This window comes from Pipistrellus kuhlii, unplaced genomic scaffold (genome assembly GCF_014108245.1).
Source record: "Pipistrellus kuhlii isolate mPipKuh1 unplaced genomic scaffold, mPipKuh1.p scaffold_m20_p_8, whole genome shotgun sequence".
Taxonomy (NCBI): domain Eukaryota; kingdom Metazoa; phylum Chordata; class Mammalia; order Chiroptera; family Vespertilionidae; genus Pipistrellus; species Pipistrellus kuhlii.
Window position 1 is genome coordinate 11,734,494 of NW_023425584.1, and position 16,223 is coordinate 11,750,716.

Below are 16,223 nucleotides of genomic sequence, written 5' to 3' on the forward strand. Positions count from 1 at the left end.
GGGCTTTAAGCTTGGATGGTGGGACGTGATATGAACAAATTAGGGTTTTGAGAAAAATATCACTACAGTGTGGACTACAGATTCGAGGGGAGTGGGAAGAGTGGCAAAATTCGAGATCTCGCGAGACCAACGTCTCGGGATCGTGAGACCCAAAGAGCTGTTACTGCGCATGTGTCCCGCGGTGGCTTCTGGGAAGTGCTGAGAACCGGAAGTAAACATTGGCGTATTGGCTTTGTTTCCGTCCAGTGGTTTGGGGTCCCCTGCGACAGGACTTGGTGAGGGATTACTTTGAGAACTTGAGTGGGAGGGTGAGGAGGCGAGCGGAAGGGAGAGCGGGAGCGGGGCCGGTGCGAGGGAGCGGGGACGACGCGAGGGATTGGGACGGGCGGGCGTGGGGATGGTAGGGAGTAGTGGGGCGGGAGGGGGCGGAAACGGGTGTAAGGAGAGGAAGGTGAAGCTTGGAGAAAACCAGAAAATGGGCCGGAAACTTCTAATTCTTAAGATATATTCTCAAGGGGCTGATGAATATCAGGTTGAGGAGGAAACAGGGAACGCGGGCCAAAAATGAAGCCTTAGACGTGGCTCTGTGCCCAGTCAAACCAGGACTATGTCTTTAGTGGTTTTTAAAATAAAAATTGATGTCATTGAAGCTGCACTGCCCAGTATAATAGTTATTAGCTATTTGTGGCTCTTAAGTACTAGAAATGTGGCTAGTCTAAGGGTAATGTAACATCCATATCAGATTTTAAAGACAGTTTATTTTTTTTCTTATGGTGAAATGATATACGGGATATATGAGGTTAAATGAGATATTGCAAAGGTAATTTTACCCGTTTCTTTCAATTGTCTTAATGTGGCTACTGGAATATTTAAAATGGCATGTAGTAGGAAAAAGTAGTAACACTATAGTGGCAGCGTTGACAATTAGATGAATATGAATAATAGGTAGAAGGTGACAAAAAATTTAATGATGAAATAGGTATGAGGATTAGCTGGAACAAGTAAAGGAATGAATGGTGGTGTTTTTATTAAGAGAGGAAACTGGAAGAAGACTGGCTTTCATAGAGATCATGAATTTGAATTAAGATGAGTTTATGCGTCTCTGAGACCTCTAGGTGGAGATGCTGTGAAGTAAGCAATTGGATTATATGCTTCTAGCTCAGATAAAAGGTCTAGAGTAGAGAAATAAATTGGAACTAATGGTGGAATGTAGCTACTAAAGCCTTGGAAATAGATGAGCTTGTCCATAGTGGACTTCACAGTGATGAAAGAGGCTGTAGGACTTGCAAAATCCAAAATTAAATAACTAGGAATGGATAACCCTGCAAAGGAGCCAGGAGAAGCAGCAAGAGGGGTCCAAGAAAAACCAGAAGAATATAGTACGCCATAAGCCAAGGGATAAGATATACCAAAGAGAAAGGGAACAGAACTGAAAAGAATGTCCATTGGTAACTTAGTAGTAACTCTTCAGAGTGGTAAGGGTTGGAAACTAAATTAGAGTGGTTGAGGAGGGAAATAGATGATGAAGAGGTAATAAATATAGATAACTTTTTTAAATATATTTTTTTATTGATTTCAGAGAGGAATGGAGAAGAAGAGAGAGGAAAAAAAAAAATCAATGATGAGAGAGTCATTGATTGGCTACCTCCCACATGCCCCACACTGGAGATGAAGCCTGCAACCCAGGAACATGCCCTGAGTTGAAACTGAACCATGACCTCCTGGTTCATAGGTTGACATTCAACCACTGAGCCATGCCGGCCATGCTAGATAACTCTTAAGACATTCAGTCTTTAAAGGTAACAAAGATCATACTGTATTTAAGAGTTTATGTAGTGGGCCAAAACCGATTTGGCTCAGCAGTAGAGCGTCGGTCTGCGGACTGAAAGGTCCCGGGTTCGATTCTGGTCAGGGGCATGTACGTTGGTTGCGGGCACATCCCCGGTGGGGGGTGTGCAGGAGGCAGCTGGTCGATGTTTCTCTCTCATCGACGTTTCTGGCTCTCTATCTCTCTCCCTTCCTCTCTGTAAAAAAATCAATAAAATATATATATTTTTTTAAAAGAGTTTATGTAGTGGGAAAGTTTAACATTTACGTAGAGAGGGATTCAGGGATATATATGAGAGAGTCTTAGGAAATTTTAAATCTGTGTTTATGTCTCTCCATTTGTAAATTAGAATTGAGGGAGTAACTACTACAGAAGAGACTTATTTGGGGGGGGAACCTGCCCTTACTAATACTATGAAAGAATAAGGATATATGAAACATTATTTATAGCTCACAGTATGTGTTATTAAGATGTGTTTTTGATAGTTTCACTGATGAACTCGTGGAGGCCTAGTTTATACTAATATAGATTTCTTCCCTTTCAAAGAGGAGGCCAGATAACAATGGCGGCTGCAGCTGTGGACACAGCTAATGCTGCCCCCGTGGCAGGGTCCAAAGAAATGAGTTTGGAGGAACCAAAGAAGATGACCAGAGAGGACTGGAGAAAGAAGAAAGAGCTAGAAGAACAGCGAAAACTAGGTAATGCTCCTGCAGAAGTTGATGAAGAAGGAAAGTAAGTAATTTTTTGTATGATCTTTTCATTCACAATTCAAATTCATGTCTAACTTTATCAATTCCTCATCCTTTGGCAGCTATCTTTACCTTTTATGTCTTGTTAGTTTTATTTATTTTTATTAAACTCATATATAGGGTTTAGTAATCAAATAATATTGAAGGACTTATAATGAATAGCTATAGTCCCTTTCAACCCTTCCCACTCCCTGTCCCACTATACAAAAGTGACTAATTATAAATCTGTATTTTTGAGTTTTTCTGACTGGTACCTACATATGTCTAATATATCTAACCCATTATTTTAATCAACTCTAAGGTATTACTAAAGTTTACCTCTTTCTCTGATACAAGATTTATCTCCCTAAAATACATCTCTCTTCTTCCTTCAGTTATATCACTGTTCTTAATTTCTTTGTGGGAAACTTTTCACTTGAATTATTTTTATTGTTTTCTTTTAATTATTTAAATTATATTAGAAATATCAAGTGTATCCTTTCCCCACCCCCACTGAAATATCTCTATTCTTAGATTCTGTATAGAGTACCTTTAGTAATTTGTAATATCAATTATTTTCACACTTTATTCTTTTTTTAAAAAAAAAACTTTTATTTTATTACAGAGACATCAACCCTCATATTCCTCAGTATATTTCTTCAGTGCCATGGTATATTGATCCATCAAAAAGACCTACTTTAAAGCATCAGAGACCACAACCAGAAAAACAGAAGCAGTTCAGCTCATCTGTAGAATGGTATAAGAGGGGTGTAAAAGAGGTATGTAGGCAACCTGTATAAATCCCTGTAGCAATGGAATTAAGAACTTAATGTAGCCTTTAATCCAATCCTGTATAAAATAGAAATAGATTATATAACCTTCCATCTGGTATTAAAATTCATACATATGACATTAATGTCTGTATTTTATTTTATAAACTTTATATTGCTGAAGTCCTTAAATTTTCTCATTTATAAAAGTGTTAGAAACTCTAACTGGTTATCCTCCTAATAAATAATTTCACTAGATTGTATAATGAGAGCCAGCGTTATTTCTAACTTATTCAGATAAATGAAACATTTCCTTTGTTTTTCTTTACATTAATTTATAGAATTCCATAACTACTAAGTACCGCAAAGGAGCGTGTGAAAATTGTGGGGCCATGACACACAAAAAGAAAGACTGCTTTGAGGTAAATTCACCTTTGAGAATTTTGGAAACTCTTGTCAAGTGTCTTTCTTTCTTGATTCCTTATCAGAGAGCTTGATTCTATTTTTCTAAAATTATCTAAACTTAGCTACCAGTTAAATAAAAATTAATTTGAGTGGCGTAGTTCAACATTATTAGGTTTTTCTGCTGGAAAACTTAGATGGTAATTTAGGAAATAGACCATAAAGTTCCATGGTATGCTCATACCTGCTCTATAAAGATTATAGGAAATTTTCCTCTGGTACTTAGGGAACAATGTAATCTTCCTCTGTTTTCCAGAGACCTAGGCGAGTTGGAGCAAAATTTACAGGAACTAACATAGCTCCAGACGAACATGTCCAGCCTCAGCTGATGTTTGACTATGATGGGAAGAGGGATAGGTGGAATGGCTACAATCCAGAAGAGCACATGAAAATTGTGGAAGAATATGCCAAAGTTGATCTGGTGAGCAAAATTCCGTTTTCCTGGTATTCTTAAAGAATGAACATTTTACTCTACCACTAATTTAGCTACTCTTATTTTTCAAGCCTTCAAGCAGTTTAAAAATGGATGCATTTTTATGTAAGCTTAATTGAATAGTGAACAAAAACAGTGTACTGGCCCTAGGTTGTAGATTTGATCCCCAGCAATTTCTTTTTATTTGATTTTTGTGTTGTCCTTTACTCCCTGGCGTAGGTTTTAAAAAAATACTGGAAACGTGAGAACAGATTAGTGTCCAAGCTTTTGGCTTTTTGAGGTTATAAAATTGGTTCCCAGACTGTATCTTGCCCATGGCCTATTTTACAGTTGTCTCAGAGCATTTAGAGGGTGGTAGAATGGGAACTGAGATAACCTGTTTCGGAAAATTGAATTTTTCTTTAACTAAACTTTAATTTTCTTCTGTTATGTTTTCACCTAGTCATCCTCATTCTTTAAAATCCATAGTCACACTGCCTTTTTATTTTTCTAAGGAAGAGTTAACATTTAAGAATCATAGGATTTCATATAAGCAGAAATTTATTCTTTTCTTGAACAGTGAAATATATGGAAATACTGGGCCTGCCTGACAAGAGTCAGTCGTCTGGAGTCAGGTGGCAACTGCCCCCTTTTGGGTAGGGCTTGCTCTGCAGTTTTCCCACAGGTGCTGTCTGGCTCAGTTTCCATCCATGCCTGCTTCAAACAGGAGTTTGTAACTCCTGTTCCTGAGAGGACCATAAGTCTAGAGCTCCGTGAAGTCTCAGGGATTACCTTGTCCACTGAGCTTTTCTGAAAACAATGAACTTCCTCCCTTTAAATGTATTACAAAAATAAAATGTCCATTCGAGCCGAGACCGGTTTGGCTCAATGGATAGAGCGTCGGCTTGGGGACTGAAGGGACCCGGGTTCGATTCCGGTCAAGGGCATGTACCTTGGTTGCGGGCATATCCCCAGTAGGGGGTGTGCAAGAGGCAGCTGATCGATGACTCTCTCTCATCGATGTTTCTAGCTTTCTATCGCTCTCCCTTCCTCTCTGTACAAAATCAATAAAATATAAAATAAAATTTAAAAAAATGTCCATTCGAATGTTGTAAGTACATTTCAAAGGTTTTGTTTGTTTCCTTTTTTTGGTCAGGCAAAACGAACACTGAAAGCCCAGAAACTCCAAGAAGAATTGGCCTCAGGAAAGTTGGTGGAACAGGCAGTAAGTATTAAAAACGATCAATAACATTTCGGAGCTTAGTAACAAAGAAGATTGAAATAAATATTTAATTTAGTCCTGGCCGGTGTTTCTCAGTGGTATAGTGTCAGCACTGACACCAAAGAGTTTCAGGTTCATTTCCTACTCAAGGGCATGTACCTAGGTTGTAGGTTTGATCCCCAGGCCCCCAGTCAGGGCGGTTGCTGGAGGACACCAATTGATGCATCCCTCTTATATCAATGTGTCTCTCTGCTTCCCTGCTTCCCTCCCTCTTTCTAGACATATCCTCTGGTGAGGATTAAACAAAAATTATATTTAATACTGCAAATCACATTTTTGTATGTAACTCTTTATATAATTGACATTATTTATTTATGATAAGCTCCTAAAAGTGTAATTGTATGAATTTATGCACAGGTAGGATCCGGCCAGCCTGTGGAGATTGGAGAGAGGAAATGCAGGAGGTTGGCCAGCTGGCCCGGCCACCTGGTCAAACTCCCAGTTGAACTCCGGTCGAGGGAACAATTTGCATATCAGCCTTTAATTATATACTAGAAGCCCAATGCATGAAATTTGTGCAAGAATAGGCCTTCCTTCCCCCTAGCTGCCAGCACCAGCTTCCCTCTGGCACCTGGGACCTGAGCTTCCTTGTGGCTGCTGGCAGGCGCCCAGGACCCAGGATTCCCTTGCAGCCCCAGCTTTGTCCATAAAGTTGTCCAGAAAAACGTCAGGTCTAATTAGCATATTACCCTTTTTTTACTATAGAGGATTTCTTTTTTCTTTTTTTTTTTTACTCTTTTTTTTTTATTGATTGATTGGTTTTTGAAAGAGAGAAGAGAAATATCAATTTGTTGTTTCACTTATTTATGCATTTATTGGTTGATTCTTGTATGTGCCCCAACTGGGGATCTAACCCACAACCTTGGCATATCAGGACAATGCTCTAACCAACTGAGCTATCCAGCTGGGGCCCATATACACTTCTGTGCTCCCCTACTAATGCTATATGGTATTCTTTTTACCTTTGAGTTCTTTTAAATGAACATGATGAAATACTACTTTGCTATAGGTATTCTGTGGAGTTAGAGAAAATCCTGAACAATTGCTAATGAAGAAAGTATATCTCTATAACAAAGATTTCATGCCCTCCTTAAATCACAATATGGTGTTACTTTAGTAGATTTCTTCATGGCCTGAATCTTTAGAGGCTCTTTGGGCTTTAACGATACTTATAACATGATCCTAGTAACATTTTCTTTTTGGACTAGGGAGGTATAATGAAAATGGTATATCTAAGATTAATACATATGAAATGAATGTTTATTTGGGTACATTGTTCATTTTAATCTTCCTATTTCCTTTGTGTGATTAAAATTTTACTACAGGCCTGATGTATGAAATTTGTGCAAGGGTCTTGGCCCTCCCCGCCGCCGCCACCACCACCACCACCACCACCGCAACCCCCACTAGTCCCTCTGCGGCAGCCTCTGCCCACTGTAGCTGGGGGCCTCGGCCATGGCCCCTGCCTGCCCCCACCCACCACTGTGGCCTCTGCCTGGGCCCCCGCCCGCTGCAGCTTTATCTGGAAAGAAGGACATTTGGTCTAATTAGCATATTACACATTTGTTATAGATATCAATAAAAATTCTCTAGAAATGTTCTGGCTTCTAATAAGATAACTATTCACAGGGACATATCTGTATTAAGAATTTATGTGCTCATTGTAAGTGAGAAATATGAGAATTTGTTCAGTTAGATTTGTTATATTATGTTTTTAAAGTGTTAATAGGTTTAGTAGAATAAAATACTTTTTTTTTTTTCCTTCTGTCATATGCAGAATTCTCCAAAACACCAGTGGGGAGAAGAGGAACCAAATTCTCAAATGGTAATGAATATTTGCCCTATCTGGGTATACGTTAAATGTTTCTATTTCTGATGGCTAATATAATAATACCATTATTACTAATTATATTAACAGAATTAATAGCCTTAAAGAACACAAGTGAATAAGGGTATGGTTAAAGGGACATAAAAGGAAAACAACTAAATGCTATTCTTTTTTTCTTCTTTTTTTTCTCTCTCCCTCTTTCAGGAAAAAGATCATAATAGTGAGGATGAGGATGAAGATAAATATGCAGATGATATTGACATGCCTGGACAGAACTTTGACTCTAAGAGACGGATTACTGTTCGGAATCTCAGGATTCGAGAAGATATTGCAAAAGTAAGCCTGGCCAACTTAATGTACACATTCAACAAATATTTGTCTTCCCAGTCTAAATTTTACCTATGTGTCTCATATCTGGGCAGTATATGGGTAATATAGTCAGTCATTCCAAAATTAGGTGTCATTCCGTTTTTTTCTCTTCTTCTGTGTCCCAGAATGCATTCACATATATAATTGATTTTGATCAACTACAGAAAATGTTAGTTTTGGGAATAAACATTAATGCAGCCTTCAAACTTTTTTATTCTAGTATTTGCGGAATTTAGATCCAAATTCTGCTTACTATGATCCCAAAACTAGAGCGATGAGAGAAAATCCCTATGCCAATGCAGGAAAGAATCCAGATGAGTAAGTATTGAGTTAAATGTACAGATTACGGGGGGCTAAGGGGTGGTATTAACCAGGGAATATATGCATAGCCCATGGACACAGACAGTAGTGTGATAAAGGTTTGGGAGGGGCAGATGCAGGGAAGAGGGGGTCAAAGGGGAAAAAACAACAAAATGAAGGGGACATTTGTAATACTTTCAAAAATAAATTTCTAAAAACCACTCAAAACATCAAAAAACAAACAGACAGATATTAAGATAATAACGAATCTGAATTAAAATGAACATTATCTATGATTAGATCAGAAAAGAGTTAACTTTCCTTAAATCAATCTCTGAAACAAATTTTTTCCCCAATTTTTACAGAGTGAGCTATGCGGGAGACAACTTTGTTAGATATACAGGGGATACCATTTCAATGGCTCAGACACAGTGTAAGTATTTGCTCCTTTGTCAAGGCATTTTATATCAGCCCATGAGAAATTTGGGGGCATTTTAGAAACACTATATAGCTGACGACTTATTAAGATGTTTTTAATTGCCCTAGTGTTTGCATGGGAAGCCTATGACAAGGGATCTGAAGTGCATCTGCAGGCCGATCCTACCAAGCTAGAGCTCTTGTATAAGTCCTTCAAGGTCAAAAAAGAAGACTTCAAAGAACAGCAGAAAGAAAGCATATTGGAAAAGGTAATTTTGACCAAAATGTTAATGTTTCTTAAAGATAAATGACCAGTTAATAAGTACTTGATCTACATTTGAAATACAATCCAAAGAGAGTCCCTTTTAATCCATCAGGAATAGTACTGTCTTTCCAATGACTTGATCCTTTGGCTAATAGTATCAGTATAGCTGTGTCCCTGAATTTTGGTAGCAAAACAAACCACTCCAACACTTAGTAACTTAAAAAAAAACACATTTATTTTTTGTTCATGAATCTATGTATCATCTGGATCTGCTGGTCTGGGCCTGCTCATGTGAGGCTGGATGGTCTAGGCCGGCCTGACTCTGGTCTCCAGCAGTTAGCAGGCAGGTTGTCCTAAGGGGGCTCACGTCTGCCCCACCTGGGCTCTCCTCTAGAAGGCGAGTCCAGCTGCTTTCCATGGCACTCTGCGTACCAGAGACTAGTAACAGAAAAGGTATGCCCCAGGGCATGAGGGATTTCCAGGCCTTTGCATGCATCACATTTGTCCGTTTTCCATAGGTCACAAGTAATGTGGCCAAGCCCAGATTCAAGTAATGGAGAAACAGGCTGTCTCTTCAGGGAAGGAGCAGCAAAGTCATGTGGCAAATGGGCATGTGTACAGGATAAGAGGAATGTATAGCCACATTCAACAGAAATAGCAACTGAGACATTTTGTATTTGCCTATGAAAATTTGGTAGCGTTTTTTTTTTTTTTTTTTTTTCACTGTATTTTGTGTAACGGGGCCTATGAAGAATGCTTATTTAATCTTTCTGATTGGAAATAAACCCATCAGTAGAGAGTTGCATGCAAATCTTTTTTTCTTTTTTTCTTTTTTTTTTTTCATATATTTTATTGATTTTTTACAGAGAGAAAGGGAGAGAGATAGAGAGCTAGAAACGTCAATGAGAGAGAAACATCGACCAGCTGCCTCTTGCACACCCCCTACTGGGGATGTGCCCGCAACTAATGTACATGCCCTTGACCGGAATCGAACCCGGGACCTTTCAGTCCGCAGACCGACGCTCTACCACTGAGCCAAACTGGTTTCGGCTGAATGAAAATTTTTATTGTAAAATGTATTTAACAATGTTCAATTTTTTTTAGTATGGTGGCCAAGAACATTTGGATGCTCCTCCAGCTGAATTGCTTTTAGCTCAGACAGAAGACTATGTGGAGTACTCAAGACATGGGACAGTCATTAAAGGACAGGAGCGGGCTGTCGCCTGCTCCAAATATGAGGAGGATGTGAAGATCCACAATCACACAGTATGTGTTAAGCCAGAACCATTTTGTGTCCTTGTTAGCCTTATGCTCTGGATTGTATTTTTATATTAAGCTACCGTTGGCTCTCTAAATTAAGAGTTATATTATGACTTCATTGCTTTTGATATTGCTTTTGAGTTATATTATGACATAAATCATTGCTGTGCCCTTTTTTTTTTTTTTTTTACATTTTAAGTTTATAAATTTTTTTCCAAAAAAATAGAAAAACTGCAAAAGAATACTCTTCTATTTACCCATATACCCACCCCCTAGATTCAGAATTTTTTTCCATGTTGTCATATACATGCTTCATCTAAGTGTGTGTGCATGTACACATACTAAAATATGTGTGTGTGTACTTTTGTACTGAAACATTTGGAAATTACAGATACCATGACAGTTCACCCATAAACACAATATTATGTAGCTCTTAAAATTAAGGATATTCTTTTTTGTAGCTATATAACTGATTCAGAAAATTGACATGAGCTCCTTAATATCATCTAATCTCTTGGCCTTACTCACATTTAAAAAAATATACTCCAAAATGCCTTTAAATAGCTCTTTGGAGTTTTGTTTTGTTTTAGTCAGAATCCAATCAAAATTTATTTTGGTTGTTATGTCTCTTTCCTTTTTTATAACAGTGATTCTCTAACAGATCAGGCCAGTTATGTCTCATTTTCAGTACTTGACTGGTTTCTAGTGATATTATAACTTTTCCTCTATTTCCTGTATTTTCTATAAATATTAGGAATTCAGACTTAAAGGCTTAATTAGATATGCTAAATATTTTGACAAAGACACTTCATAGGTGATTCAGAATTCTTTATATTACATCACTTCATAAAGCATATAAGGTCATTTGCTGTGCTCTTGAAACGCCCAAGCTACTGTTGGCTCTCTAAATTAGGAGTTAAAAGTTTAACTGCCTGAGGAGCCAGGCTGGTACATACCTAAGTGAAGTGAGCCAGGCACATTATACAAAGTAGAGAGCACAAACCCTGTCTGATAGGAGCATTCACTGTTCAACAATAGCCAATTCTTTCCAAGCAGGAATATGGGTCCAGAATTTCCTATTCTAAATTTTCAGAAGTCATATATCCAAAATTTTTAATATGTTTTAAGAATAGGATATAGGAATGCTGTACTATAATGCCTGCTTCTCACACTTGAGGTGGGGTCAGCCTTTGCTTGTTAGCTAGCCCTGGAATCCATATAATTTTCTTCCAAAGTTCCTTTAAAGGGACTGTATTTTACATTTTTATCAACAGTATGTGAGAGTCCCTAGTTCAGGTTCCATTTTAAGTAACATCTCTCTCTTTGCAGCATATCTGGGGATCTTACTGGAAAGAAGGCAGATGGGGATACAAATGCTGTCACTCTTTCGTCAAGTTTTCCTATTGCACTGGAGAAGCTGGGAAGGAGATTGTTGTAAGTAATTGTCCTCTAGTTCTTACAATTGTAAAACAACCAAATCTCCTAAGTCAAATCTTTGTGAAACATATATATCCTTATGCTTCAAATTTCAACTTTTTCTTACATGATTCATAACTATAATACTCAAGTTCAAGTACATGTATTTCCCCACAGAATTCAGAGGAATGTATTGTAGATGATATAATTGGAGAAGAATCCGTGAAAAAACCTCAAACCCTCATGGAGGTAAGGATTCTATCATCATTTGTCCTGAGTTTTTAAATCCCTAAGGGAGGACTTTAAAACTTGCACTAGAGCTTTGTTTTTGCATTAAAAACACTATCTTTTAATTCTCCCTGCCAGATACATCAGGAAAAACTAAAAGAGGAGAAAAAGAAGAAAAAGAAGAAGAAGAAGAAGCATCGAAAGAGCAGCTCAGATAGTGATGACGAAGAAAAGAAACAGGAAAAACTGAAAAAGGTACTTTATAAAGTCTAAATAGTAAAAGTGACAGCAGTATTCTATTAAAGATGAAGAAATGAGCTCCTCTTCTGGGTGATTTGCTCACGTCACCTTGTATCAGGTCTAGAACATGAAGGGAGATTTTGTGTCTCCATATCGCCTGCTTATTGGAATATTTGACAAATATCACTAAACCACAGGGGGGAAAAATGTGCCTTGTAATTTTAGAGTTATTAACATGCTTCCCAGAAAGAATTGCCTTCTAGCTCTATAACCTGTAAGTTTCATCAACTCCTTGGGAAAAGTCAGAGTTGCATTTTTCACCAGAAGCATCATTTGTGGGCTTCTTTCAGTAAAATGAACATCATTCAATTTTGGCTATAAAGTAAAAATTCTTTTTTTAATTAACCTTTTATTTTACTAGAGCAATTTTAGATCCAAATAAATTGAACAAAAGGTATAGCTATTTCCTATAATATCACATTTATAGCATCCCATATGATCAACATCCCACACTAGAGTAGTACATTGTTAAAATTGATGAAACTATATTGATGCATCATAATCACCCAACATCTATCTAGTTCACCTTAGGCTTCACTCTATTTTATTGGATTTATTGAGGTGACGTCGGTTAATAACATTATATAGGTTTCAAGTGTACAATACTTTAATACATTACCTGTATATTGTATTGTGTTTTTACCACCCCAAGTCAAGTCTTCTTCCATCACCATTCCTCCCTTCCCCTGCCCCAGTCATCTTAAGTAAAAATTTTTTAAGATTGAAAAACTGTGGAATGGTTGGGGCTCTATGAAAATGGTCATATGAGCCAAATAGTGATTAGTTGCAACTTGACAGAGGAAGGGCTGACTCCCAAGCTCTTCTAGGTAATCCAGGTTTTTGATGTAGCATTTCATATTGAGTGGAGTCTTTGGGTTTTCTGCTACTTTGGAACAAAAGAGAACTGATGTAGAGCCGTGGCACTCATGTTTTCCCTCTCCCTGCAGGCACTGAATGCAGAGGAGGCCCGCCTTCTTCATGTGAAGGAGCTCATGCAGGTTGATGAGAGGAAGCGGCCTTACAATATCCTCTATGAAACCCGGGAGCCCACCGAGGAGGAAATGGAGGCCTATAGAATGAAGCGACAGAGGCCCGATGACCCCATGGCCTCTTTCCTTGGACAGTAGGAACTGGTTGCAGATGGACATTCATGATACACACAGCTGATACATTCTTTTCAGCTTCTTACCAATGATTGTAGATGGAAAAGTCAGGGTCTTCTCATCTTGCTGCCTGACTCTAATAAAGCTTCCAGAAGTCTAATAGTAAATTCATTCCTTTCCATGCTGAAGGAATAGAAGAAAAATAAAGAGGAGGTACATTAAGAGCAGATTAAGATTTTTATTTCTGATATGGAAAGAGGCCCTGGCTGGCTTGCTCAATTGCTTGGCATTTTGAACGACATATTAATTACTTTTTCTCAAAACTAGGGCTTCATTTATTTAAAAAAAAATTAGTACCTGTAATTTTTTTTTTTTTTTTGCCTTCTAATGTTTTCATGGTTTGCAATTAAAAAAAAAATCTATCTGAAAGGAAATTTATAGAACATATGAGTAACTTTATCCTCTTTGGTAATAATTCTGTTTTTCATTCATTTATAAAATTTTGATTTTTTTAATTTTTTCTGGTGTCTCATACCCAGAACTAAATGTGTTAGCCTTTGAGTGGAAAAATAGTTGTTTTGTCATTCTTGAGTCAGAGTTGACCAATCAGTGATAGGTCTCTTACCATTCTATATAATAAAAGTATAATAAGCAAATCAACCGAACAGTGGAATGACTGGTCGCTATGATGTGCACTGACCCACACTCAATGCAGGAACTGCTCCCTGGTGGTCAGTACAATCCCACTCAGCCAGAAGCCGGGCTCATGGCTAGCAAGTGGAGCATCTCCAGCTTCCACTGCAGACAGGCTGTAAGGAGTGAGGGGTCCCAGAGTGCAAGAGGGATGTCTGACTACCAGCTTAGGCCCAATCAGACATCACCCGAGGGGTCGCGGACTGAGAGGGCGCAGGCCAGGCTGAGGAATACACCTTATTCCTCTAGTTTTGGATATAAGCATTTAGACACAGAAATCCTTTATCATAGGGGATATTGTTTGTGATACTATTTTTTTTGTTTTAATTGTGATTGCTTTTATGTAACAATCATGAATACTAAATTTGATTTTGAGTATAGAATTTCCTTGTACCTAATCTTTGTAGCCAGCAGGTGTCACTCTGTAAAATTTGCAAAAGCAAAACCTAAAGTTGACAGTTTCTTTAAAGAATTATAAGAATAGCTTGTAGGGCTACTCGCAACTGCGAATGCCATGATCCTCAAGCCTCTTCTATGAACATTGTGAAAATACTCACAGGAGGAACAGAGTCTGTGAAAAAAAAAAAAAATAGTTAAAACCTTTGACATGAGAATATTGACTTTTAACAGCTCATTGGATTTTCTGAGCTATCAAAATATGCTATTGCATTAAGTTAGCATTTTAGAAATAATTCTGGTGGGAGCATAGCTGAGTTGTCAAGTACTATGGCTATCTGCATGGTATCTAGATTCAGGCTGGTATGAAATTAAAATAACAAATGCAAATAGATCTAATTCTTAGCCACTTTAAGAATGTCAAAAGTTTATGTTTTCATATTCCTACTTTAATGTAGGATAGTTCAGCGTAAATCTGAGATTGGCGTTTATTTTTTATCTTATTTATCTTCTGTTAATAAAGATTTATAATTGAGAATAACTATGAATGGTTTGTAGCATTATTTCAAATAATGCTGATAGGGCTCCAAGAAAGCCTATGTTAGCTTATGTGAGTTTGAATCAAATTCTCAGGGTTCTTTTACTCAAAAAAATGTGTCACCTATCCTTTCTGAGCCTCTGTTCCCTCTTCTGTAAAGCATAACTTACTCTAATTTTAGGAAGAATTCTGTAATACCTGAAATCATGTCTTATTTCTATTTCAATTCAGAGAAAAATGTAATACCCAAAATATTACTCAAGAGAATGTGTTTTGATTTTATCAAAAATTAGAGGCCCTGTGCACAAATTTTGTGCACAGGGGATGTGTGTCTTTCAACCCAGCCTTTACCCTCTCCAATCTGGGATTCCTCTCACAATCCAGGACTTCTGGTTCCCAAACACTTGACTGCCTGCCTGTCTGATTGCCCCTAATTGCTTCTGCCTGCCAGACTGATCGATCCCTAACCACTCCCCTGCCAACCTGATCAATGCCTAACTGCTTTCCTGCTGGCTCAATTGTCCCTAACTGCCCTCCCCTGCTGGCCTGATAACCCCCAACTGCCCTCCCCTGCCAACCTGGTTGCCCCTAACTGTCCCCTGCAAGCCTGGTTGACCCCAACTTCCCTGCTGGCCTGATCACCTCCAACTGCCCTTCCTTACAGGCCTGGTCCTTCCCAACTGCCCTCCCCTTCAGGCCTGGTCCCCCCAAACTGTCCTCCCCTGCAGGCCTGGTTGCCCCCAACTATCCTCCCCTGCCAGCCATCTTGTGTCCACATGGGGGTGGCCATCTTGTATGTTTGAGTGACAGTCAATTTGCATTTTACTCAGATAGGATAGCTGCTTTTTGAGTGCTAGAAATTTGTGCTGTAATTTTCATATATAACATCTCAAAAGAACTGAATGGGGCCCTGACTGGTGTAGCTCCTTGGTTAAAGTGTCACCCCCTCCCACACACATACATACATACACACTGAAGGGTCATGGATTTGTTCCTAGTTAAGGCCACGTACCTGAGTTTGCAGGTTCAATCCCCAGCACATCCTGATACATGCAGGAGGCAACCAAGGTGTTTTTCTCATGCCAATGTTTCCCTCCCTTCCATTCTATCTAAAATCAACAGATATCCTGGGTAAGGATTAACAGCAACAACAACAACAAAAAAACTGCATGGGGTAATGGGTGGTATCCCTACTTTACAATAAGCACTTTGGCTTAATGAATCCAAGTCATTTGCTCAGAGCCTAACAATTGAAAGTGTCGGCCCCAGGACATGAAGCCAGGTATCTCTGAATCTAAAGCCAACTCTTCTCTAGTATTTAAGCCCCTGGTTCCATGGCCAGGAAATAAGCACTTTGGCAATTTCTTCCATTAACAGAAACCTTGAGCAGGCCCTCAGTCTTAGCCAAGTTCACCCTCTGACAAAAATTGACTATCCAAAAAATGAAATGTCATTTCCTGAAGAATTCTGGATGAAAATACCAGATAAGAAAGAGGGCTATAATTGAGTTTTTGGGTTTTTTTTTTGTTTGTTTTGTTTTGTTTTTTTAATTGATTATTGAGAGCAAGGAAGAAGGAGAGATAGAAACAACAATGATGAGAATCATTGATCATCGGCTGCCTCATGCA

At 38.4% G+C, this 16,223-nt stretch overlaps 1 protein-coding gene and 1 long non-coding RNA gene across 3 annotated transcripts in view; both read left to right on the forward strand.

The window, feature by feature from the left end:
* Window positions 1-15,444, forward strand: part of LOC123651751 — a 30,131-nt gene extending 14,687 nt beyond the window's left edge. The window contains exons 2-3 of the long non-coding RNA XR_006740638.1: window positions 13,911-14,908; window positions 15,430-15,444. This is a non-coding gene — a long non-coding RNA (uncharacterized LOC123651751). The remainder of the gene's footprint in view (window positions 1-13,910; window positions 14,909-15,429) is intronic.
* On the forward strand, window positions 169-14,596 carry SLU7 (SLU7 homolog, splicing factor). 2 transcript variants are annotated; one of them, XM_036423574.2, is made up of 16 exons: window positions 169-275; window positions 2,375-2,560; window positions 3,182-3,335; window positions 3,668-3,748; window positions 4,045-4,209; window positions 5,357-5,425; window positions 7,260-7,307; window positions 7,515-7,646; window positions 7,900-7,997; window positions 8,345-8,412; window positions 8,526-8,665; window positions 9,766-9,927; window positions 11,251-11,355; window positions 11,515-11,586; window positions 11,704-11,820; window positions 12,813-14,596. In XM_036423574.2, exons 2-16 carry the CDS (start codon window positions 2,391-2,393, stop codon window positions 12,990-12,992), a joined length of 1,761 nt encoding a protein of 586 aa, XP_036279467.1. In that variant the 5' UTR covers window positions 169-275; window positions 2,375-2,390; the 3' UTR covers window positions 12,993-14,596. The 2 variants fall into 2 exon arrangements, with proteins under 2 accessions (XP_036279467.1, XP_036279468.1); XM_036423575.2 differs by lacking the exon at window positions 169-275 and adding an exon at window positions 2,262-2,283.
* Window positions 15,445-16,223: the final 779 nt, after the last annotated feature.

What these genes read in the sequence shown, in the direction of transcription:
- SLU7 (XM_036423574.2), top strand. Translation starts at nt 2,391, where the DNA reads ATGGCGGCTGCAGCTGTGGACACAGCTAATGCTGCCCCCGTGGCAGGG. An exon ending in GAAGTTGATGAAGAAGGAAA is followed by an intron (nt 2,561 to 3,181) that starts GTAAGTAATTTT and finishes ATTTTATTACAG; the next exon opens with AGACATCAACCCTCATATTC. An exon ending in TGAAGATCCACAATCACACA is followed by an intron (nt 9,928 to 11,250) that starts GTATGTGTTAAG and finishes CTCTCTTTGCAG; the next exon opens with CATATCTGGGGATCTTACTG.